At 40.2% G+C, this 27,086-nt stretch overlaps 1 protein-coding gene across 1 annotated transcript in view; it reads left to right on the forward strand.

The window, feature by feature from the left end:
* The first annotated feature begins 9,365 nt into the window (after window positions 1-9,365).
* HOOK1 (hook microtubule tethering protein 1) overlaps window positions 9,366-27,086 on the forward strand; it is a 74,905-nt gene continuing 57,184 nt past the window's right edge. Inside the window, exons 1-2 of the mRNA XM_007522721.3 lie at window positions 9,366-9,605; window positions 14,659-14,744. Of these exons, the coding sequence (XP_007522783.1) occupies window positions 9,543-9,605; window positions 14,659-14,744 (149 nt within the window). The 5' untranslated portion in view covers window positions 9,366-9,542. The remainder of the gene's footprint in view (window positions 9,606-14,658; window positions 14,745-27,086) is intronic.

The raw sequence follows: 27,086 nt of genomic DNA on the forward strand, positions 1-27,086 counted from the left end.
TTAAATTTCTAATTATCTTTATTTATTGAATAGAGATAGCCAAAAATTGAGAGGAAGGGGAAGATAGAGAGGGGGATGATAACATTAACTATCGATTGTCTTTTTGAACCCTAAGACAGCAGGAACCTCACATCTCCACTATAGAGCCTCTACTTCCCCCAGTCCTGGAACCATTGGATAGGGCCCACTTTCCCGTATGCCTCTCCCAATCCATATCAAATAATATTGCATCTGCCGATCACAACCTAACCAATGTAACAATGGCCACCTCAACATGCTTCACTTCAGACTGTGTCCAGAGACTTCATGTGTGGAATGACAACCCTTCAGCTTCATTACTCGGGTGAGACCTTTCCTTTCATAGTATACTCTAATTTCATCTCAGGTGGTTCACTTTCTAACAAAGTCCCAAAACCTAGATATACACCAGTTTCTGTGAGAGAGAGCATATGTTCACACGTATCCATAAACTACTGCAAAATATATACCTGAAAGCAGAAGTACACTAGAGTTTGCAGTGACTATCCCCCCTAACACTTCCTCTCCACTATTCCAAGCTTTGGGTCCATGATTGCTCAACAATTTGTTTGGCTTCGTATGTTAACTCTTTTCAGTCACCAGGTTCCAGATGCCATCAGGATGCCAGCCAGGTATTTCTATTACCATGCTTCCTGCCTCCTGTGGGAATCCTGCTATATTCTTGTGAACTCCATGTTGTGAATATGATTTTATCTACTTTCCATATAAAGTATAAACTATGACACTTGTCTAAAACATAGTTTTCAATACTGTTGAAAAACATTCAGAATTGTCTTAGACACTTATACCGTAAAGTTAGATTTGCTTGCTTTTTAGGGACAAAAATCTGTGGCTTAAATGACTAGCAACTATGTGTCAGAATTTGGCCTTTATTTTAAAAATCTGCTTACATGGATTACAAGGATTGTTGTGCATAAAAAATAGGTCACCATCTGAATAAAAACCATGGGTCAGCTTTCCTAACAGGATGAAATTATTATGTGTCTTATGATTCTTGTGATTCACCTTGGTCAATGGAATATAAGAACAATATTTACATTTTTAATTTTTATATTGGTTAAATTTTACTAAATGTCTACGTTTGCTATATATTTTCTAGTTTTTGAAGAATATGGTACATATATCTATATATTAATTTTTTATTATCTACGTTACTTAGGACAATGTAAAGTAATTCTCATCTTTATTCAACTTGGAGTTTGGAGGTAAGCTGAAATGTACTTATAAATGATATGGCTATGTTTATTTTCACTCATCAATTTTTTTTTAAACAGAGCACTGTTCAGTTGTTCAGTTCTGACTTCTTCTGGGGATTGAATCTGGGATCTTTGGTGCCTCAGAAATGAAAAATCTTTTTGCGTAACCATTATGCTGTTTCCTCAGCCCAAGAAACAAATGGCATGTTAAGCATTCTTTTCCACCATTTTAAAATACACAACAGGCTGTGCCGTGATTACAAGTTTTTTTTTTCCTCCAGGGTTATTGCTGGGGATTGGTGCCTGTGCTATGAATCAGCTGTTCTTAGAGGCCATCTTTTAAACTTTTTTCCCTTGTTGTTGTTGCTGCTGCTGTTGTTGGACAGGACAGAGAGAATTTGAGGGAGAAGGTGAAGACAGAGAGGGGGAGAGAAAGACAGGCTCCTGTAGACCAGCTTCACAGCTTGTGAAGTGACTCCTCTGCAGGTGGGGAGCAGGGGGCTTGAACCGGGGTTCTTAAGCCGGTCCTTGTGTTTCACACTATGTGTGCTTAACCCTACAATTTTCATATCCATCTAAGACAGAGCGCCCCAGTCTTAATTTCTCCAAGTGGCATTTGTTTTATACCAAGTCCCTAATCCCCCAGGTGTGTCTCCTTTGAGTATAGGGGATTGCTAGTATTTATCCAAGAATAAATTCAGGAAGGACACAGAGAGGTAGTGATTAGATAAGAGTTTTACTGCAGGGAAAAAAAAGTGAAAAGAGTAGAATTAAGCAGAAAGTACACTTTAAAGTTCATTAAATAAATTTTTAAAAAACTATTAAGAGAGGACCAGCAAGGTAGCTCACTTTGACAGTTCACTTTCTTTGCCATGGACACCACACAGGTTTGAGCCGGGACCCCACTGTACTGAGAGGGAAGCTTTGGTGCTGAGGTATCTGTCTTTCTTGCTGTCTCACTAACTCTTTCTCTGTTTTTTACTTCGGAAAATGTCAGCCTCTAGCACTGAAGCCCCAGTGGTGATCAAAAAAGAAAGGGCAGGGAGTCAGGAGGTAGCGCAGTGGGTTAAGTGCAGGTGGCTCAAAGCTCAAGGACCAATGTAAGGATCCGGATTCGAGCCCCCTGCTTCCCACCTGCAGGGGAGTCACTTCACAAGCAGTGAAGCAGGTTGGCAAGTGTCTATCTTTCTCTCCCCCTCTCTGTCTTCCCCTCTACTCTCCATTTCTCTCTGTCCTACCCAACAATGATGACATCAATAATAACTACAACAATAAAACAACAAGGGAAACAAAAGAGAATAAATTAATGAATTAAAAAAGATAATTTCTTTAAAAAAAAAAAGAAAGGGCTATTAAGAAAGAGCAAAATGCACTTCTCGTCAGAACAGGAAGTGGACAGACTTTAAGTCTCAAATTGTCTGCTCCATGAAAGGGGCTTTTCTTGGCCTTTCCTTCTAACCCCCCTTCCCAAAAACCAAAGTTTGATTTTATGGTTTAACTGAATTAGCATTGAATTCAGCACCAGGTGAGGTTGCTGTGGTTTCTAGGGTTGCCAAGAAACTCAGGTAATGGATCTCATGCTCTAGCATGGCTGACAGCAAGGAGTTATTACAGCAGGGTGTCCTCTGAGCAGTTTCCCTAGCACAGATATTGTCTCTCTGTTGAGCCAAGAGGAAGGGGATTTTAGGTCTGCTGTTGAAAGCTTTTAGATTATGTGTGCTCAGTTCTTTCCCATCCACACTGGTTCTAGCTGGAGTGCCCAATGTCTGTCTAGCTCCTAACTCCTATATGAGACTATTGCACCTGCAGCTACAATGCTTTTCGATGTTAAGAGTTTTCTCAAACAGAGACAATCAAGGATGCCCACATTCTTCTGTGACCATTTTAATTTTGTAGTTATACTATATAACCATAGTTAGGGCCATCTGTCTTTTATTATTTTTTTTTTTCTCAGCAGAGCTTTATGGCTGTGAAATTACACCCACTCTAGACAGTGCCTCTGTCTCTCTGTCTCTGTCTCTCTCATGTGCGCATGCATACACATGCTTCAGATACAGAGAATGAAACAGGAAGGCAGAGATAGAGAGAGGAGAGGCAGGGAGGCCAGGTGGTAGCACACCAGGTTAAGCACACCTAGTACAAAGTGCAAGGACCAGTGCAAGGATCCTGGTTAGATCCTGGTTAAAGAAAAAAAAAATGGGAGATTTACAAGGCCTGGTCAGAGTTCAATGGAAGAAAGATAGTTACAAAAAAAAAAAAAAAAACCTGACATTTAAAACAACCTTAAGTCTGCAGTTAAATTAAGTGCAAGAGTCTAACTCCATCAATTGCTGAGGTTCTAACAGCAGACCAAATCTCCCTTCCCTGTGCATGATCAGTAATACTCCAAGTATTTCCCAGATTCTGAAAATTGTCTATCTTGAAGAGTCTGCTTCATTTTTTTTCTTTTGTATGTTTCTCTTATTTATTTTTTTAATTTTTTAAAATTTATTTATTGGGGAATTAATGTATTACCTTTGATAGTAAATACAATAGTTTGTACATGCATAACATTTCCCAGTTTTCCATATAACAATACAATGACATGTATGGAGAGAGATCTTTTGATGCTATTTTAAAGTATTTTCCCAAGTAATTAAACTTCGTTCAAAATACTAAGTAAAATATATTGAATTGTAGGGATATAATGCATTGAATTGCTCTTCTATTGAAATAAACTTATTGCTTCTTCATTTATTCTTTGATAAATAGCAATCAACAACTTTATTGGCAGTTAATTATTTAACTTTTATTATTATCTTTATTTATTTATTGTATAATGCCAGCCAGAAATCCAGAGGAAGGGGGAGACAGAGAGAGAGAAAGAGACAGAGAGACACCTGCAGCACTGCTTCACCACTTGTGAATCTTTCCTCCTGCAGGTGGGGACTGGGGCTTGAACTAAAGTCCTTACATATTGTTAAATTTGTGCTCAATCAGGTTCACCACCACCCGGCCCTTAGGATCTAACTTTTAAAATTTTGTTGTGCAGTGAATACAATATTTTGTTTAGTGATCTGAGAAAGCACTGGATAATGAAAAGAATACAAGGTTAGTAGTATTAATTTGTCGATTTAAATTTAGGAATTTGGGAAGCTCTCTCTGCTTTTTGTACATCTACAGACTGACCATATGCCCAATTTGGAGATTTTTTCCACTTTATTTCATTGTGTATGGTTTCTTCTCCTTTCTTTCCTTCTTTCTGATATCCCAATAACTAGTAATTTCTTTTTCTGATGCAGTGTTTAATCTCTTTGAGGAAATGCTTTCTTTTTTATTTTTGTTGTTTTTTAAATTTTTTATAAAATAAAAAAATAGAAAATGCTGATAAAGCCATATAATAAGAGGGGTATAATTCCACACATTTCCTACCACCAGAGTTCCATATCCCATCCCCTCCACTGTTAGCGTTACAATTTTTTATCCCTATGGGAATATGGACCCAGGATCGTTATGGGGTGCAGGTGGTGGAAGTTCTGGCTTCTTTAATTGCTTCTCCATTGAACATGGGCATTTGGCAGGTCTATCCATACTCCCAGCCTGTTTCTATCTTTCCCTAGTGAAGTAGGACTCCAGAGAGATGGGGTTTCAGGGTATATTCATGAGGTCGCTCAGGGGAGTCAGGCTGGCGTCATGGTAGCATCTGCAACTTGGTGGCTAAAAAAACATAAAGATATAAAGCAGAACAAATTGTTGTATAATCTGGAACCTAAAGGCAAGAACATAGCAGATGAGACTTGGGGTTTCCATTTTGGAAAAAGTTAGTATGCATATTTCAGGTATATTCCAAAGGGCCCATGACTTTTCTAACTTTTTTCTGAGCCTGACAGCTAATGTGCAGATGGGTTAAAGGTATTATCTAGGGAGATGGCATCAGGGTTGGACATAGGACTAGAAAGATGGATCAGGAAAGAGAGTAGCTCCCAAATCCCAAATATAAATACCATTAACTGTAAACCCCATCCATTTGATCTGGGTCTCATGTTCAGTGCAGGAGCCTGTGTAACCTCTGTATCTCTGTAGGTCTGAGCTCACATTCTATGATCAGAGCTTGGAACATTCTAGGCTGCACTCATTGCCAGACCCATCTTCCTCTAGTGGTAGAGGATTTTGGTCCAACCTCCCTTCTGAGAATGGGGCAGTCCCTACCATTGCTGATCCACATTGAGGGCAAGGTCTTAATGGTGCCCAAATGGGGTCCATTATGTTGTCCATTATGTTGTTCCTGGTGGAGATGACCAGTGACAGTGGAGAGAGGGATCTGTTAGAGGTCTAGGCCTATTATATCTGTGTGAGAATTTCAGGATTCCCTAATAGATTCTGGAAGTGAAATTATTGGTATAAATGCTAAATATTTTAAACCTCTGCATATGTTATCTAAAATGCTCAGAAATAATGTGTCAATTTACAGCCCTGTCACTAATGTTTAAAAGTTAAAAATTTCTTATTATTTTTGTCTTTTGCCATGAGGTTTATTGCTATGGCTTGGTGTCTGCATGAAGACTTGAAGTTTTCGGGAGTCGGGCGGTAGCGCAGCGGGTTAAGCGCAGGTGGCACTAAGCACAAGGACCAGCGGCAGGATCCCGGTTCGAGCCCCCGGCTCCCCACCTGCAGGGGAGTCACTTCACAGGTGATGAAGCAGGTCTGCAGGTGTCTGTCTTTCTCTCCCCCTCTCTGTCTTCCCCTCCTCTCTCCATTTCTCTCTGTCCTATCCAACAACAATGACATCAATAATAACTACAACAATAAAACAATAAGGAATAAACAAAAAAAGGAATAAATAGATAAATAAATAAAATTTAAAAAAAAATTAAAAAAAGACTTGAAGTTTTCAAGCAGCCTTTTTTTCCCCTTTTCCCTTTTATCCCCCCCTTCTTCTATCTGATAAAAGTATGAGGTGACAGAGAACAGAGATAAGGAGAAACACCTGCAGCTTCACCACTGGAGAAGGTTTCAGCTGCAAGTGGGGAAAAGAATAATAATTGCTGAGAAATAATACCTTCCCTACACTGTATTAGGCATTTCTGCTGGTAATTTTTTTTATAAATTCATATTTGAGATTTTTTTTTTTTAGTCAATTTCTTTTTTTTTTAAATTTTTTATTTAAGAAAGGATTAGTGAACAAAAGCATAAGGTAGGAGGGGTACAACTCCACACAATTCCATATTTGAGAATTTTAAGACTTTAAGATATAAAAGACTGCAGAAAAATTCATTGCCCATATATGAAAATTACATAGTATTTTGCCATTTTTGTCTTATAGCTGTGCATTATGTACCTAATTGATATTTAAACTTATATGGGTGATACCTTCACATCTAAAATTTGAATTTAAGGCTATATCTTATGAACATTTTATGACAGCTTCTTCAAATAATTATTTTTATTAACTGCTTTAATGTCTACCTTATGAATATGTCATAATGATTATTGGACATATATTGACAAATATGTAGAGACCTGATATAGATATCATAGTTAATAATCATGGGCTTACATTTCTGATGTTTATCAGGGGATTTATGATCTGAACTGGAAGTATGCAATCATAACATTTCCTGAAAACTATTGATAAAAACTCTAAAATACCTGTTCCAAGTTTGTATGAAGTGTACTTTACTCTCCTTGAAATTTTTATTTTCAATAATTCGTGTTTGGCATTTTCTTCCTTATATTTGAAATATTTTTCTATGAGTTTAATGATGATAGCCTTTGTATTTTTTTTCTATTATACTAGTATGATGAAGAAAGTTGGAAATCCTTCTCTGAGAATTACTCTCTACATAGACAGAGTCCAGAAAATAACTCAACTGCACCACTAATTAGCCTTAAATATTTCATGTAGTTCAGGGCCTGCGATGTTTAGTGATAAGTGTTCTCATATTCTAAACACACGACTGTAGCGAATCATATTCATAAATGTTCAATTAATAAAACTCAGGAGTCGGGCGGTAGCGCAGCAGGTTAAGCGCACGTGGCGCAAAGCGCAAGGACCTGCATATGGATCCCAGTTCCAGTCCCCAGCTCCCCACCTGCAGGGGAGTCGCTTCACAGACGGTGAAGTAGGTCTGCAGGTGTCTATCTTTCTTCCTCTCTGTCTTCCCCTCTCTCTCCATTTCTCTCTGTCCTATCCAACAACGATGACATCAATAATAACTACAACAATAAAACAAGAACAACAAAAGGGAATAAATTTAAAAAAATTAAAAAATTAAAAAAATAAAACTCTCCCACATCAGCAATCATTTCTGCCACAAGAGGGAGGTAGGTCAGATTGGTTTTACTAGTCTATTTTAGGAGTGTATTGTTGAATCGCAGAAGAAAGTTGGTGAATAGCTATTGAAGACTAATGTGAAAACCAAAGAGGTCTTTAGTTCTAGATTTTTAACTTCCCATTAAGTCATATCATTAATATTGTTAGTACTCAGAAACAGAAAATGATTATACACAGGGCAAGGAACTTCTGAAACAATGTTAAGGGACTAAATACATATGCATGTACTATATTTTTAGAATGAGATTGACTTACATTGGGGTTTTTTTAATTACAGTCATCCATCAGTTTTAACTTTCAGTGTCTAAATATATAGATGCAGCTATAGAAATAAGACAGCTGTATTTTTACGTGGAGCGTGAATTGAAGAGTTTATGAATGAGTGAAGTGATAGAAATCAACAGCAAGAGTAGAAGTCTTCTAGTCTATTTTAATAGCTTAATCCATATATTGTACCCTGGAGATTTTCTAAGTTTAAGCTATCTCTTTCCCCAGGAACATTCTTAGATAGTACAAGTTTCAAACCCAAAGAAAAATAGGTAGGCATAATGTACATTTTTATCTTTCCTTTTTTTATCCCCCCCCCAAATTGAAAGATCATTTCTTTCGTTTCCCAACCTAAAAATGGCTTTCCTTTTTGCCTAATTTAAAATAAATCGCCCATGGCTTGAGATCACTTGCTTATTATTATTTATTATTATTATTTTTATTTCAGCGGCTTTATGTTACTAGCCCCCCCCCCCATTAGAAAAGCACATTTCTTTGCCGTGTCTGGAAATAAAAACACCTTCCTTCCTCCCTCCCTTCCTTCCCTTTCCTTTTCCTTCCTTCCTTCCTTCCTTCCTTCCTTCCTTCCTTCCTTCCTTCCTTCCTTCCTTCCTTCCTCTTTTTTGCCTCCAGAGTTGTTGCTGGGGCTTGGTGCCTGCACTGCGAATCCACTGCTCCTGGAGGCTATTTTTCCCCTTTTGTTGCCCTTGTTTATTATTATTGGATAGAACAGAGAGAAATGGAGAGAGGAGGGGAGGGCAGAGTGGGGGAGAGAAAGACAGACACCTGCAGACCTGCTTCACCGCCTGTGAAAGGTCCCCCCCCCCCCCGCAGGTGGAGAACCTAACCGGGGGCTCAAACCTGGACCTTTAAGCCAGTCCGCCAGTCCTTGCGCTCTTAACCCGCTGCGCTACAGCCCAGCCCCCAAACACCCCTTTCTAATGAACGACGAGGACAAAACCAACTCTCCGTATGTGGAGTGATTTCTATTCACGGGCCACATCTATTTCCAAAGTCCTGGGTGCAGAGAACATGTCTCTTACAGCTATAGCCAGAAGCTATCCTAACCCCCGCCTCCCCCCAAAAAAAGGAAATTCCCTTTCCTTTCCCTCAAGCCTTGGTACCTGCAGCCGCTAGAGCACCAGAGGTGTCCAGTCAGCCGCGCAGGGGCTCCTTACTCCACCTCTGCCACCACCTCCAGGTCCTCACTACACCTGCCAGGTCATAAACCCCTCCCCACACACAGACTCCAGGCTGTCTTGTTTCACGCTGATTGGTCAGATTCCAGGAGGGTGCGTCCAATCACCAGCCCCGCCCGCGCAACCTATTCCAGCTCTTCCCGCCTTCTCCCGCCCGGCCCGCCCCTCCCGGGCACCTATCTTCTCCGTGACTGGCTTTCGCGCAGGTCATTCAGCGTGGCCGGGGAAAGAGGGGGGGGGGCGAGGCGGGAGAGACGTGCGAGGCAAAAGGGGGCGGGGCTCAGGTGCGGAGCGGCGCTCTGGGGGCCCCACGAGGGAGGGGGCGGGAGCCGGAGGAGGTGGGGGGGGCTCCTGGGGAGGGGGGCGAGGTTACGCCGGCGACGTCGGCTGCGCGAGGCTTCGTGCGTGAGCAGCGCGGGCGCCCGGCTGAGCCGCGGGCTCTCGGGGGCGGGCTCGCAGGTTGTCGACGGCGGCTCCCGGGAGGAGCGCGGGCCCAGGGAGGTGTCAGTGTCCGCTGCTGCCGCCGCCATGGAGGAGACGCAGCCTCTCCGGCAGTCGGAGCTGCCCCTGTGTGACAGTCTCATCATCTGGGTGAGTGAGTGAGTGGGTGCGTTCGCGGAGAGGGACCTAGGGGTGCCCGGGACGCGCGTGTGTGTGTGTGTGTGTGTGGGGGGAGTGTAGCCAGTTGTCCCCAGGTGAGCTCGGGCTACCTGTGCCCTGGGCTCAGGTGCATTGCCTTCCGGGTCTGCTGTCACCCTTGGGTGCCACCTGCGGGTCTCGGTGTGTGTGCAGGGGGGAGGGGGGACCCCTGCACCTCCGCGTCTTGCACTCAACAGCTGTGGCTGGAGCTAAGCTCCTTAAGCCTTTTCTTTCCCTGCTTCCACCCCTTCCACTTGGTGTCCCAGGCCCTGGACTTTTCCGGAGCACAGACCTGTGTCTTCCCCCCTGCAAACACAGTGAAGACCCCCACCTGCCCCAGGAAACCTCCCTCCCACTCCGCCCACCTTTCGCTACAGGTGGTCAAGCTATGCCTTTTTTCATTTTCTTTTTCTTTTTTTCCCCCTTTAATTATCGCTCCTCCAGGACCACCCACCCAGGAAACCCGATTTTGTGGAAGCCTTTTAGAAGAGATGGTTTCCACATTGTCTGCTATGTAGAGGAGAAAATGTTGGGTGTGCTTGTGTGTGCTCATTTTCTCCCCAGGGTGGGCTCCCCCTCTCTACAGATGGGCAGTATTTTCTTTAAGAAAGAAAGAAAGGCAGGCCGTTTTTCTTTGCACATTATACATGATTGGTATTTATATTATTGATCATTATTATTGGGTTTGGGCAGGAGACATCTTTCAGAGTATTTCTAGTTAGCAGAATGACAGCTCAGCTCTCTCATAGAGTTGGCCTTCAGATTTTTTTTTTTTAACCCATATGGTGAGCAAAGGATGGTGCTTGATGGCCCAGAAGTCACTATGGATGTCACCTGCCCCCAATCCAATTGTTGAGTGGTGTGTATGGGAGTGTGTGCAGAATGGAATGTAAACAGACTGGATCTGAAGGCGGTAATTGGTTGATGAGATTCTCTAAGGATTTGTTTATGTGTGCAGTTTGGAAGAATGAGAAATCAAGGAAAGTGTCAAGAAATTTCAGAAGCCTATTGGAAATAACACTAATTTAAAGCAACCCTTACCCTTTGGGCGTAATAAAATAGCTTTTGCCTTGACATGGAATGCAAGTATCTAGTGTGGGTTCTACTCAACTAACTGTTGATCTGTATTTTCATTTAAAAATAAGTATGAGGGTGTAGGTGGGGCATTTAAGACTGCCCCTGATGGAAGGCAGCATTAGGTTTAATGATGTGTTTTGTTCAAAGCAAGTCACTAATTACAGGGTGTGTCCTAATTTGTTACATTGTTGTGTTGCTCTACATGTCTGCTTTAAGTAGTAAACTTAGTCTTTATGATGTCATTGGCATACGTGAGGCCATGCAGTAACAGGCCTTTCTGCAATTGTACTGCAGTTCAAAAAACAGTCTTGACTGCGCACGTCCTCTTGTTTTTGTTGAGTTCCACTTTGCACAAGGCACTGAGGAAGAAATGTCAAAAATAATCAGAGAACTCTCCATTTTCATTGGAGAGTGAACGGCAAAATTCCTTAAGCTGAAAAAAAGTTATAAAGTGAACAATAAGGAATTGTAGATGGTAAACAATGACTTATGCTTTGCTTCTCTGCTTCTCTCAAGCTTGTGAAACCCTGGAGAAAACTGAATTATTGTGCAGTCTATTATCTCTATAAATGATGTGATAGCTCACAACCATGCCCAGCTTTATGATTACAAGGTGCCATGTTGTTCCTCTAACAAAATTTTCTCTTTGCAAATTTTTATCAGTGTTCTGTTGGAGCCTTCCATTCTTGTCCCCATCAAGCAGATGGACACCTCTTTATATTTGTCTCTGACTACATCCAACAAATTTCCACTTATTCTAAAACTTTGCTTTATCATTTATCCCATTTCTTTATTTACAACTTCATTTTTTATTATCTTATTTATTGGATAGAGACAGCCAGAAATTGAGAGGAGGAGGGGAGATAGACAGGGAGAGAGACAGAGAGACACCTGCAGCCCTGCTTCATCATTTGCAAAGCTTTCCCCCTACAGGTGGGGACCTGGGGGCCCGAACCCGGGTCCCTGTGCACTGTAATATGTGTGCTCAACCAGGTGCGCCACCACCTGGCCCCCACAACTTCACTCTTTTTTTTCTGTTGATTTCTTTATTGGTACATGCTCAAGTTTTCCATATCTTAAAAAAAATGTTGAAATTACCTATTCCCTTATTAAAGCCCATATGTTTTGGCTCCTTCGCTTCACATTCAAATTTATTGAATTTTTTTATACTTACCCTTTTTGCTTTCATTCAGTCCTCAACCCACTGCAACTGAACTTCTTTTCTCTAAGGCCTTTCTTTCACCCATAAGATCAGGATAATAAAAGTGACCAGTGTGCTAAATTCAGCAAGTGAAAGAAAGGCATGCCACACTCATTCTGTTTGCTGCATGGACTTTCTATTTTACTTTTTTAAATTTTTAAGTTTTATTTAATTTATTCCCTTTTGTTGCCCTTGTTTTATTGTTGTAGTTATTGTTGTTGTTATTGGATAGGAGAAAGAGAAATGGAGAGAGGAGGGGAAGACAGAGAGGGGGAGAGAAAGACAGACACCTGCAGGCCTGCTTCACTGCTTATGAAGCGACTCCCCTGCAGGTGGGGAGCCGGGGGCTCAAACTGGGATCCTCACACCGGTCCTTGTGCTTTTCACCACCTGTGCTTAATCCATTGTGCTACCGCCCGACTCACGACTTTATGTTTTTCTTGAGGAAGTTGAGCTTTTTTTTTCTTCCCCAATTGGATACAACAAATTTTTCCTCCCTGAAACATTCTTCTTCTAGTTCTTTCAGGACTGTTCTCATTTTAACAGTGACTGCCTGCTTCTCATCGCTCAATTCTTAGGTGTATTATCTTTTGGAAAGACCATGAACTGTCTGTCCTGTTTGCCACTCCTATCCCATCCTAGCAATAAAAACCCATGAACTTCTTTATATGTTGTGTGTATAATATTTCACATTTTCTGAGACCATCTCATTTGCTTTTAGGAGTCAGATCCTCATTCTAACCTATTTTCCGTTCTGTCTCAGGAGCAAAACCTGTCTAGGATCTCCATGACACTGAATCAAAGGGGTGGTAGTAAATACCCTTGTCTTGGCCCTGGCGTCAGAGGCTTGTATTACACCATGAAATACATAGGTTTTTGTAGGTACCTACAGAAATGGGGTTTTACAGTTTTTAACTGTATCCTAGAAGATTGGTGGCATTCAGTAATTACAATCGGGGAAAATGTTTTTTTTTTTTTCCTCACAGACAGTTGGGAAAAACCATAGCAGTAATGCAGAAATTGGTCTTGTTTCATTGTAGATTAAAAGGAAGTAGTGGAAGAGATGTTTGTCATGCATCCCTGGTCTCTTGATGTACTCATGCTGGATAATGTTGCATTTTGAAAGGAAGAGAAGGAAATAGAGTTATAATGTTAAGATAGAGTGAGGATGGGGCCAAATTTTGGAAGTGAAAAGATAACTGCAAATAAATTCTCATCTTTCACCAGGGAGTGGAGGAGGGAGACAGGACAATAGAACTACCTTAAACAGAATTAGAGAAGTCATCAAAAATGGTTGAGTGAAGAAATGCCTCTTGAGGAGTCCTTAAACTGTGTTTTGGGCAGGGCAAATAGCTCAGCATGTTGGAGTACCTACTTGCAGGCTTTAGACTCCAGGGGCTGCAAGTTCACTCCTTAGCAACACCTTATACCCCCCACCCCTTTCTAATAATCAATGAATGAATGCATGGCATCTGTAAAAATAAAGTAAAAGATTTATCTTTGTTTTTATTTATTTTTAGCACAAGGAAATGAATCCATGACCTTGCAAAGGTTTCATTGTACTGTAGAATTGAGTGGCCTTGGTGGACTGACTATAATTGTTATTTATTTATTTTTATTTTGGAAAGGGAGAGAAGTTGGAGGAGAGCAAGAGACTAGTGAGAGATATAGGAGAAAGGAGAGAGACACCATATTATTTCTTTACCAACTGTGTAGCCCCACCATGTTGTGCATGGTGCCCCCAGTTGTGTTGAGATTTGAACCCATGGCTTCATGCATCATAAAATATGTGCCTTTCTAGGTGAATTATCTCCTGGCCCTACAAAATTGATTTTATGACTTAGAATTCATCATAAGGCCATTCTTAGAAATGTTATAAAGCTCTTTATTGAAAAATTTGGGACTGTACTTTCAATTAATCATTTTTATGGTGGAGAAAGTATATGACAGTTTGAAAATTATTTTGACTATATGACACCGGAAATTAAAGTAAAATTTTAGTTTAGATTTCACCAAATAAATGATATGTTTTTTTAGTTGTTCCATAATTTTTGCAATCTTTATCAGACAGATAGGGGAAAGATAAATACCACTAATAATTTACATTGTTCAGCCCAACTAGTACTATATACCGAAATTCACACAAATTCTAAGTGCCGAATCTTTAGGAAGATCTTAAAATGCTGAGATTGAGAATATAAGAGTAGAGTTAACCCACAGGTGAGTTTCTATTGATTGTCAGTTGTGAAAAAAATCCATCTCCTGTGATATTAATATTGGAGAAGAATTTTCTGATGACTTGCTTTATAAATACAGAAGACACCCAGGGGAGCTCTATCTACTCTAGGTTGAGGTCAGCCAGTAATCTGACTTGATTCATTAATTTTTCTCCAAAGCACAGCTCAGCTCTGGCTTATGGTGGTGTAGGGAATTGAGCCTGGGACTTGGAGCCTCAGGCATGAGAATTTATTTGCATAACTGTTACGCTGTCTTCCCTCTCCCTAATATGTCTTTTAATTTTTTTTCCATGAAAAAAAAAAGAAAGAAAAAAGAATACATTTTTGTTACTGTGCTTGAGCCTCATGGCCTCCTAAATGAACTTTTTAGTTTACTCACCATTCCTCATTATAAAACCTTTCACACATGCAGTATATATGTTGTATATTTTCTAACGCCACCCTGTAGATGTAAAGAAGCACTGAAGTCACTTTCTGTGTATTGTTTTAGCTGCAGACATTCAATACTACTGCACCTTGTAAAGATGTCCAGCAGCTAACTAATGGAGTTGCCATGGCACAAGTTCTACATCAAATGTAAGTACCGGCCCAAACTCCTTGTGAAGGAAGTGTAAATTTGATACTGATGAAGAGAACTTCGACTTGTATTCTAAAAGGTTATTGAAACCTTTCCATAGTAAGTGATGATAACCAGGTGTCGCTGCCCAGGCATCCTTGCCTATAGGGAACAATGAAGTTTACTATCTCACTGTTCTTTGCTTGTTCATTTAAGATATGTCTTAATTAAATGAGAAATCAGGATCATTACTTGAGAATTTAATTTTAAAAGTGTTCTGGTCTTATTTACAAGCTACAACAGCTGAAAGAAGCAGGTTAACTGTTATAATTGCTTGCTTCCTTGAATATTGATTGCCATTTTAAGTTATCAGTGCATGAAGGTTATGATTGTAGGATGATTGAAGCTTAAGATAATAAAATAGTAAATCTATAAGTATAATTTTATGCTAAATATAAAATCTTATCTTTTAATTAGTAATAACTATAGGACTGCCAGTAGTAAAGTGATATATAAATAGAAGTCATAGACACTTGGTAGCCTTTACTAATGAAGTGATTCTGTTTATGTCAGCCGTATATCATATAATCATATAGGATTAAACTATGTAATATCTAAATCTGTTATTTCCTAACTTTGCAAATCACCATACAAGAATATAAGTTATACTGTCTATAATGAAATGTACCCTTGGACAGTCAGTTCTGTAGTCAGTAGTTTAAAATATATAGATATAATCTTCACTGTGATCAGGATCCTACTTATGCTGCATTGTTTTAAAGCAGATCTGATTTAATTGTTGCCATGATGTTGTAAAGGTTTGTTGTGACTGACATTGAAAAATCTTTAGGTGACCTGAAATAATTCTTTACCATTCTTAGAAAAATAAAAGGGTAGAGAAATTCTAGTTACTTGAGTTTCACAATTGCCTGATATAAAAGGCAGTTTATGTTTAACTCAGTACTAACACTGTGAGACAAATTTGACATGTTAACAATTTGGAGGGTAGTCTTTGTAAAGCATGCCTTACTACTTTGCTTTCTTATGTATGCTGTTTATTTTAACCTTGATCATTTTCAAGGTGACTTAATGAACATGAGCCAAGCATTCTTCATAATTTGGAAATAATCATTATTTTGCTATTAGAATATACGAGTTGCCTTTTTCTCACTGCAGTATATTCTAAGTATTGCAGATGCAGATACCTTTTTGTTTGGTACAGATGTCTATGGCGTGTGTCCACTTAATGGTGTCATGTAACTTATTTCTGTGTCTGTGCTGGTATTTGTTTACCTTGTACCAAAATACAGTAGGAAACACTTGTTTTTTGCTGTGAAGGCTTTTTGACTTTCTGCATTCTAGTATTGTCTGCCTGTCTTTGTTTCATGACAAAGAGACAGAGAGAAGCTAGAGCATATATGGTGTCAGGAACTGAACCTGGGACCTCAGTCATGTAAATTCTATGCTCTTCTGCTGAGCCCTAGAGTAGGGTCAGGCCATTTTAGTTTGAGTGTATCCTTTATCTCCAACTCTTACATTGGATTCTTCTATTTCTGCTGGCTCTTTCTCTGTGGCTTTTTATTCCCTCATTATCTCCAAGTAGATTTTGTGCATATGTGGTGTAATAGCTAATGAATCAAAAATTCTCTTTATAAAACAAATCATGACATGAAATTGTGCTTAACTCTTAGTTTTGAACTACATTTTTTTTTCTTTCTGTATGGTCTTAAATATCTAAGCTTCTTTATCATGTAAGGACTGTTTATATTTTTAATCTTTTTCAGTTTTTTAACTTGAAAAGTCTGAACCTAGACAGTTTAGTTTATAGCACATACTTTCCCCTCATTGCGTCAGTATGTCATATTCCTGCTGTAAGTCCAAATTTAAATGTATTTTATACAACACTTCAGAGGACGTTGTGTATGTATATATATCTAGTAATATGTAATGTGTTGTATTACATATTGTATGGATTACTATTCTTCTTGACATTAAGATACATTAAAGTTGTTACTCAAGCAAGATCTAAAGGGGAGTTCTGGTTTTTTTTTTTACATTATTTATTTATTTATTTTAAAAAGGAGACATTAGCAAAACCATAGGATATGAGGGGTACAACTCCACACAGATCCCACCATTAGATCTCCATATCCCATCCCCTCCCCTGATAGCTTTCCTATTCTTTCTCCCTCTGGGAGTATGAGCCCAAGATCATTGTGGGATGCAGAAGGTGGAAGGTCTGGCTTCTGTAATTGCTTCCCCGCTGAACATGGGCATTGATCCATAGTCCCAATCTGCCTCTCTCTTTCCCTAGTAGGTTGGGGTCTAGGGAAGTGGAGCTCCATGACACAGGGAAGTCTGGTTGGCATCATGCTAGCATCTGGAACCTCATGGCTGAAAAGAGAGTTAACATATAAAGCCAAACAAATTGTTGACCAATCATGGACCTAAAGCCTAGAATAGTGCAGATGAAGTGTTGGGGGGTCCTCTATTTTCTAGATAGCTAGCAGGCATATTTTAGTTTTATTCCAAAAGGCCTGTGGCTATACTAGTTTTCTTTTATTTTTTCTCTGAGCCTGAAATCTGATATACAGATGTATCCAAGTTATTTTCTGGGGAGGTGATGTCATGGCTGGAAATGGGACAACAGAAAGCTGGGTCAGGGAAGAGAGTAGCTCCCTAATATGGGGAAGGGGTATAAAGATTGTTGACTATAAACCCCATATATCTGATGTGATCTGGGGCCCATATTCAGCTTAGGAGCCTATGTGACCTTTGCATCCCTGTACATCTGAGCTCACATTCTGTGGTCATGAGTAGGAACATTCCAAGCTGCCCCAATATCAGCCCGTCTTCCTCAGGTGTAGCATAGAGTATGTTGTCCATCCACCCTTCGGATCCAAGTTGAGGGCAAGGTCCTATGGGGGGCCCACAAAGGGGTCTTTTTTGTTGTTCCTGATACAGATGACCTGTAACAGTGGAGAGAGGTCTAAGCCCATCATGTCTGTTTGGGAATCTCAGGACTCCTTGAATAGGGCCCGAGCTGATGGGGTGGCCTGATAGTGACTAAAGAGTCATCCTTAAAGTATGCCAGTCTCTTATTGCCCTTATTCAGCTTTTGCAGTCCTTGTTTTGCTAAGGTTAGCTTTGGATTGAGTAAGAGAACTGTAATAGGAAGTAGGTGAGGAGTGTATCTAAGTCTAATTAGATACTATTTCATTAGGAACTTTATGCTGATTCACTGCAGACTATTGTGTACTGTTGCTTTCAGGTGTATATTTTGCCCTAGTTTATGGAAACGTGTGAACATATGCTCTATCTCATGGGACCTGGTCTATATCTAGCTTTTTTGGACTTTGTTAGGAAGTGAATCTCCTGGAATGGAATTAGAGAATACTATGAAAGGGAAGGTCTCACCTGACTAAAGAAGCTGAAGGGTTGTCATTCCACACCTGAAGTCTCTGGACACAGTCTGAAGTGAAGCATGCTGAGGTGTTGCACTGATTAGGTTGTGATCTGTGGATGCAATATTATTTGGTATGAATTGAGAGAAGCATGCAGGAAAGTGTGCCCCACCCTAAGGTTCCAGGACTGGGGTCTAGTAGAAATGTGAGGTTCCTGCTGTCTTAGGATTCAAGAAGACAATAGATAGTTATTGTTATAATCACATTATTTAGTAATTGGGTTAACTTTGAAAAATCCCTTTGTTAAGATTTGCTGTATAATACCCAACATCACCATAATTTATGTCCTTTGACATTATTTGTATATAGTTGTGTCACCGGTTGCTTCTGTTCTCCCTGGTCTAGGCTTTTGAGAGTCAACATATCAAAGACTCAGCCTATGTATTAAAAAAGACTCAGTCTGTACTTTAAAAAGTTTGAGTCGTCCAATCAAATTTTCCCCTCTCATATTAACTAAATAGTGATTTATATGACTACAAAGTAATAGGAGTGTATATGAACACATTCCCACCACCAAAAGACTGTGTCCCATCCCACCCCCGCCCCCACCTCCATCCCCAGGAAGCCGAATATCCACCCTCACCCTCACCCCAGGGTTTTTCACTTTGGTGCCCTATGGGAGTTCTATTTTAAAAGGAAGGAGTAGAGTTTGACAGATAATCCTTATTTACTGAGGCAATATGCTCCTAATAAATAATATCTTAAAAATTGATTCTCAGTATATATGATTTAGAGCTGAGAGTCATGGAATTATTATTGGAGAGCTACCACACCTTAACTGTTATCTTTAGTCTGAATACATAATGCACATGTCTTCTTTTAAAAATGTACATAGACAGCACCACTGAAATAATGACAAGTGGATTAGTTTCCTAGGGTTGCCTTAGCAAAGTTGCCTTAAAACAACAAAAGTTCACTTTTTCATAGTTGTGGAGGCAAACATTCCTGAAAGAAATCATTGGCCAATGCCGTGTTCAATAAGAAGTCTCTAAATCAAGATAATTCTTACCTTTTTCCAGTATGTGGTCCCCCTTAGCATGCTTTAGTTTTAGTAGGACAAGTTTAATCTGTATCTTTATCTGGCAAAGAGAGTTTCTGTTTTCCTTCTATGTCTGTATCTCTTGTCTTTTTAGAGCAATGATCAGGCTGGATTGGAGCTCATCCTAATATAGGTGGGACTTCATTTCTTAATCTGATGTAAAAAAGTTACTTTGACAGTTTTGACTACCTGCATTAAGTCCTTCCAAGTAAACAGGGTTGGGGCCAGGTGGTAGTGCACCTGATTGAGAGCACATGTGAAAATACTCAAGGATCCAAGTTTAAGACCCTAGTCCCCTCCTGCAGGGGGTAAACTTCACAGAAGGTAGAGCAGGGCTGTAGGCATCGCCTGTCTTCCTCCCTCTCTGTCTCCCACTTCCCTCTCAGTTTCTGGCTGTTTCTATCTAGTAATTAAAGATAATTAAAACATTAAAAATAAAAAACAAGTAAACAGTAGGGTAGATGTATATCATTTATATACATAGCCTAGTTATTTTGGTAATTATAGCCGTAACATCTGGGAAAATTGAACATGAGCAACATTAATCTGCTCAAAAGAGAATGGTTACATATTCCAGACGGGAATTAGAAATGAATACATTTGGTGGTTACAAGTTTCAGGCAGATGAATTTAAAAAATATTTTTATTTACCCAATCAGTGATGATTTCTTTGTATTTAGACCATATGGGGGGAGTCAAGATAGAGAGCTTTCCAGACAAACAACAGCTAAATGAATTTATTGCCACTAAACTGGCCCTACAAGAAGTACTAAAGGACTTTAGAAGAAAAAAAAAAAAAGAAGAAGAAGAAAATACTCTAATGGGGCAAGTGAAGAAATAAGGCAAGGGAAAACAAATTTGAATGAAGACAAACTTTGGACTTGGATTGAAAATCTGAGGTAACCAAAAGGGTCTGGGGCAGTGCATATAAAAGAAGAGGGGTCCAGTGAACTTTGGAGGAGGTACATTGTTATTTTGGTCATAGGTATGGCATGCTAGCATGGTGTTAAGTGGAGTGAAATTTATAGTCTTGGGAACTTTCAGGAGGAGCTATGGCAACTTAGTCTCTGGAAATTGACTGTTTTCCAGAAAACAGATATTAAGATGAATTATGTTAATTTCATCAGAGCATAGTTGGGATTTCTGATAAAAGGAAAAATAAAAAAAAACACTGTCTGAAGATTGGTGATTGCATGTGGACAGCAGGGACAGAAGATAAAGTAGAAAAAGACTCAAGTGGAATAATGGCACAATGAATTGCAAGTGGATAGTATATCTGCAGTTGCTTCAGATCCTTGCCATGGATTTAAAGGTCCCATGTGGAGCCACTCAGGAATCATATGACTTAGGAAAGGAGCTCAGAACTGCTATTTGTACTTGTAAAGGCCACAGACACTTGAATGAACTCCAGGGTACAATCAAGACTAACCAGGGAATTGAACATTGTACCTTGTGGCAACAGATAAGCCGACCAAACTCTAAAGTATCCCAGTCTGCCGTAGAGACCCTAGTGTATAGGGTTAGAGTGCCCTGCAGATGGGAAAAGTGACTTTGAACTCATAGTGGATTCCTACTTTCATTGAAAAGTTTGAGATGAGCAGAAAGACCCTTGGGATTCTTCTACTACCCCCCACACTCCCACCCCAACTAGGACTCTTTTTAAGGGACATCAGGCACCATGATACTATATCACTTCTTCAAAAATCCTTCCTTCCTCTACAACGAACATACAAAGCAGAACCAAATACTACCTGCTGGCCAACAACAGAAACCAAAGTAGATGAGTAAAAGTAGGAAAAAACCAGTTCTAGAAAATCAACACATTATCCAGAATAATACAGATCCAGAGGAGCTATCAAGAGAAGGAATTTAGGAAATACATTATCAAGAAATATGAATAAATGCAAAGCTGTCAACTATCTGTGGGCAATGGATTAAAAATAAATCCATGGCCTCAGAGATTCACTTGATAGAAAATGGAAGATATGAAAACTGTGCTACAGGGTATGAATGCATATGAATGTCAAGTAGTACACCATGGGAGTAGACATGTCTATATAGTATGGGTAATACTGGGGGTTGGGCAGTAGCACAGCGGGTTAAGTGCATGTGGTGCAAAGCACAAGGACCAGCATAAGGATCCTGGTTCTATCCCCCAGCTTCCCACCTGCAGGGGAGTCTTGTCACAGGCAGTGAAGCAGGTCTGCAGGTGTCTGTCTTTCTCCCTCTCTGTCTTCCCCTCGTCTCTCCACTTCTCTCTGTCCTATAGGATAACATCATCAACAACAATAATAACAACAACGTGTACTAGGTATGCTACTACCTGGCCCCCAAAGTCAGTGCTATGTAACATAGGGTTTCTAAAGAACTTAGTATTAATTAACAGCTGTAACAGTTATGCTAAATCTCATTCTATAGAGCAGTGCTGAGTAAATAGCATATATTATATCTTTTATCCTGACCAAGATTATTTAATGGTGGTTGTCATTAATAATTTATTAAATTATTTAAAAAGTAAAATGATTTGCCTTTATTTGTCTCAGTGTGTTTCATCTACAAAGCTAGTGATTATTATTTCTTTTTTTTCAAATATTTTATTCTTATATATTGGATAGAAAACAGAAATTGAGAGATGAGAGATAGAAAGGGAGAGAGAGAGAGAGAGAGATCTATAGCACTGGTTTTCCTTTTCTGAAGCTTCCCCTCTGCAGGTGGATCAATCTTTCAGCTCTTGCAACCAGGTGCACCACCACCCAACCCCCAAAAGAAATAATTATTTCTATGCTTAGTAAGCTCTAACACTGTTTTTTGTTTTTGCCTCCAGGGTTATTGGGGCTTGATGCCTATGCTCAAATCTACTGCTCCTGAAGGCCATTTTTCTCTTTTGTTGCCTTTGTTTATTATTATTGTTGTTGTTATTATTATTGTCATTATTATTGTTGTCATCACTGTCGGATAGGACAGAGAGAAATGGAGAGAGGAAGGGAAGACAGGGAGAGAAAGATAGACACCTGCAGACCTGCTTCACCTGTGAAGCAACCCCCTGCAGGTAGGGAGCCAGGAGTTCCAACCTGGATCATTTCACTGGTCCTTGCGCTTCATGCCATGGGCACTTAACCTGCTGTGCTACAGCCCGACCCCCTAACACTGTATTTCTAAAGAGCTTAGTAAATGAAATGAAGAATTTCATAGTACCCATTCAAAATAATTTAAAAATTCTGCAATAGGATTGGGCTGTGAGACACCCAGTTCAGTGTGCGTGCTACTATGCTTAAGGACCCAGGTTTGAGCCCCTGCCTCCTATTTGCAAGGCGGAAACTTTACAAGTGGTGAAGCAGGTCTACTTGTGTCTGCCTTTCTCTTTCATTCTCTATCTCCATCTCCCCATTCAATTTCTCTCTACTATATCTAATGTGAAGTAAATAAAGGGAGTTGAGCAGTAGTGCAGCGGGTTAAGCGCAGGTGGCGCAAAGTGCAAGGACTGGCATAAGGATCCTGGTTCAAGCCTCTGGCTCCCCACCTGCAGGGGACTCGCTTTATAGGCAATGAAACAGGTCTGCAGGTGTATATCTTTCTCTTCCCCTCCTCTCTCCATTTCTCTCTGTCCTATCCAACAACAATGACATCAGTAACAACATCAATAATAACTACAACAACAAAACAACAAGGGAATAAATAAATATTTTAAAAAATTTAAGTAAATAAAGTAGGTCTGAGCTTGCATTCTGTGGTCTCGAGTAGGAATGTTCCAGGTTGCACCAATTTCAGGACCCATCTTCCTCAGGTGGTAGGTAGTGTTGTTGTGCGCGGGCCACGGAGAAGAGAGAGAGGGGGTCTGGAGTGAAGAGTAAACACAAATCTTTATTTGTGCTGGTACCTCAGAGTTGGGTGCTAGAGAAGCAGGTTGGGCCACGTGGAGGTAGCGAAAATGGCCGCCTCACGCAGTAACCTTTACTGCGTCTGAACACTGGAGTGGAGTGCTGGCAAGAGAACAAGGTGCGGAAGAAGAAGAGCTTTTATAGGAGCAGCTTTCCCGAGAATGGGAAGGGGAAGGAGTAACCATAGCACTCCAGGATAGGATAATAACTCTCGTGAGAATGGGAGGGGGGAGGAGTAACCAAAGCACTCCAAATATTTCGGGGATATAGACAATGCCCTGAGGGCACAACATGGCTGAACAGGCACTCTGAGAATGTCCTAAGTCTCGTGGGAACTAGCAGTAGCCTGAGGGGACAACATGGCAGATGTGACTGCATTGGCACAATTTCCCAGCAAGGTAGAGTATGTTACCCAACCTCCCTTCAGAGGATGAAACAGTCCCTACCATTGTTGATCTACATTGACAGCAAGGTCCTATGGTGGCCCACAAAGGGATCCATTATGTTGTTCCTGATGGAGATGACCAGTGACAGTAACAACTGGACTTCCCTGGGCAGACCACCCCACCAATGTGCCCTGGAGCTTCGCCTCCCCAGAGCCCTGACCCACTAGGGAAAGAGAGACACAGGTTGGGAGTACGGATCGACCTGTCAACGCCCATGTTCAGTGGGGAAGCAATTATAGAAACCCGACCTTCTATACCCTATAATGATCCTGGGTCCATACTCCCAGAGGGTTAAAGAATAGGAAAGCTATCAGGGGAGGTGTTGTTTTCGACGGGTTATGTTGTTTTCGCTGGGCTGGCTTCACGGGCGGGTAACAGACGACCAGGGACTCGTGGTTGAGCTGTAGGCAGTATCTCTTTATTCATGCAGGACACAGCACAATCTAAGATGAGCTAAGCTAAACTCAAGGTACTGTAAAACTCACAATGCTGTCTTTATATATACTTGCCAAGTAGGGTGGAAACAGGATGTGACATAGAGAGGGTGGAGAGAAAAGTGACTGGTGAAAATCAGAGTGTGACAAGGAGGGGGTGGAGCAGGCGAGAATCCTATCACTGAACCACCAATGCCCTGGAGGGAGGGTGGTACTTGTTAACAGTGGTTATGTAAATAGAATGAAGTGGTTATGTAAATAGAATAGTGTTAAGCAGGGGGGATTTAAACCAAATGAAACAGAAGGGGTCTCATGCATACCAACAGGGAGGGGATTGGATAGAGAGTTCTGATGGTGGGAATGGTGTGTAATTTTACCCCTCATATTCCACGGTCTTGTCAGTGTTTCCATTTTATGAATAAAAATTATATATATGTATATATATATATATAAAGTAAAATAAAATACATATGTATATATAAAGTAAAATAAAAATTCACTATATTTTGACTTTTTTCAGTCAGACATGATATATGATTTATTTGGTTAATCAAGTGAGGATTAGTTACAAGTAGTAGGTAACTTGGGCTTTTCAAATGCATGTCTAAATATCTTGTTTCTTTGGGCTATTTTATAAAAAGAATGAAAATGAATAAAAAGAAGATCTTGATGTATTTGGAAATTTGTATCTTTAATTTGTGTCTTTAAATAAAAAATGTTCTAAAGTTATTTGTCAGCTACTGCTTATTGTGTTACTTTACCTGTGTTCCTCTTAAACTGTCTGCCACAGAAATCAATATTAATATGGTCATATAGAGATGAATAAAAAATAAAACTTAAATAAGACTGATATTGTTGAAGTTACCTGTGCTTAGTAATCTTTAGTTTATTTGTCTTTAAAATGTTTTAGTATCACAGAACAAGGCAGTAGCATAGTCAAGAGAATGTACTTGTTATAGTGCACAGGGTCCCAGATTCAAGCCTCTGGTCCTCAGCTGCATGGGGAAGCTTCAGAAGTTATCTCTCTATAGTTATCTCTCTGCTTCCCTTCCTCTCTCTTCCCTTTCCTCACAAATTCTATATTTGTCCAAAACCAAATAACAAAGTCATTAAAAAAATTTTTAATTGATGGAGGATAATTGGACACATAAAATCTCAAGAAATATTTATTATTAATATTCCTACATTATAATGACAACAAATTATTCCACTAGTAATATCCATAGCTATCACTCCATAAAGCATATGTATATATAATAAAAGAAGACACTAAACAAAAATAATTTTATCCATGTTAAATCAACAGTATTTTGACTTTTTTTTCTTTTGTCTTTTTTTTCTTTTTTCTTTTAAAATTTTTTTATTTAAGAAAGGATAAATTAACAAAACCATAGGGTAGGAGGGGTACAACTCCACACAATTCCCACCACCCAATCTCCATATCCCACCCCCTCGCCTGATAGCTTTCCCATTCTATATCCCTCTGGGAGCATGGACCCAGGGTCATTGTGGGTTGCAAAAGGTAGAAGGTCTGGCTTCTGTAATTGCTTCCCTGCTGAACGTGGGCGTTGACTGGTCAGTCCATACTCCCAGTCTGCATCTCTCTTTCCCTAGTAGGGTGTGTCTCTGGGGAAGCTGAGCTCCAGGACATATTGGGGGGATCTTCAATCCAGGGAAGCCTGGAAGGCTTCCTGATGGCATCTGGAACCTGGTGACTGAAAAGAGAGTTAACATACGAAGCAAAACAAATTGTTGAGCAGTCATGAACCCAAAGCTTGGAATAGTGGAGAGGAATTGTTAGGGAGGTACTCACTGCAAACTCTAGTGTACTTCTGCTTTCAGGTATATATTTCACAGTAGCTTATGGATATGTGTGAACATATGCTCTCTCTCACAGAAACTGGTGTATATCTAGGTTTTGGGACTTTGTTAGAAAGTGAACCACCTGAGATGAAAGGAAAGGTCTCACCCGAGTAATGAAGCTGAAGGGTTGTCATTCCACACGTGAAGTCTCCGGACACAGTCTGAGATGAAGCATGTTGAGGTGGCAATAATTGTGTTGGTTAGGTTGTGATCGGCAGATGCAATATTATTTGATATGGATTGGGAGAGGCATACGGGAAAGTGGGCCCTATCCAAGGGTTCCAGGACTGGGGGAAGTAGGGGCTCTATAGTGGAGATGTGAGGTTCCTGCTGTCTTAGGGTTCAAAAAGATAATCGATAGTTAATGTTATCATCACATTATTTGGTAATTGGGTTAACCTTTAAAAGTCCTTTTGTTATGGTTTGCTGTACAGTACCCAGTATCTTGTATATAGCTGTGCTATTGGATGCTTCTGATCTACTTGGTCTAGGCTTTTGAGAGAATCTGCATATCAAATACACAGCCTATATATTAAAAAGATTCAGTTTGTGTTTTGAAAAACTTTGAGACATACAATTGATTTTCCCCCCTCATATTAATTAACTAGTGATTTATATGTCTACATTTTGCTAGGAGTGTACATAAACACCATTCCCACCACCAAAAGACTGTGACCCATCCCTCCCACCCACTCCCACCCCCCACTGGCCCAGGAAGCTGCATGTCTACCCCTCACCACAGGGTTTTTACTTTGGTGCCCTACTTACAATTTGGTCAGGTCCTGCTTTTAGTTTCCCTTTCAGATCTTCTTAATCAACTTCTGTTGATGAGTGGGATCATCCCATACTCATCTTTATCTTTCTGACTTTGCTCACTTAACATAATTCCTTCTAGCTCTGTCCAAGATGGGTCAGAGAGGGTGTGTTCATTGTTCTTGATAGCTGCATAGTATTCCATTGTGTATATATACCACAGCTTTCTCAGCCACTCATTTGTTGTTGGGCACCTGGGTTGCTTCCAGGTTTTAGCTATTATGAATTGTGCTGCTATGAACATAGGAGTAAACACCTCTTTTTGGTTGGGTGTTATGGAGTCCTTGGGATATAACCCCAGGAGAGGAATTACTGGATCATATAGAAGGTCCATGTCTAGCCTTCTGAGAGTTTTCCAGACTGCTCTCCACAGAGGCTGTACCAATTTACATTCCCACCAGCAATGTAAAAGGGGTCCTCTGTCC

Source organism: Erinaceus europaeus, chromosome 13 (genome assembly GCF_950295315.1).
Source record: "Erinaceus europaeus chromosome 13, mEriEur2.1, whole genome shotgun sequence".
NCBI classification, from domain to species: Eukaryota; Metazoa; Chordata; class Mammalia; order Eulipotyphla; family Erinaceidae; genus Erinaceus; species Erinaceus europaeus.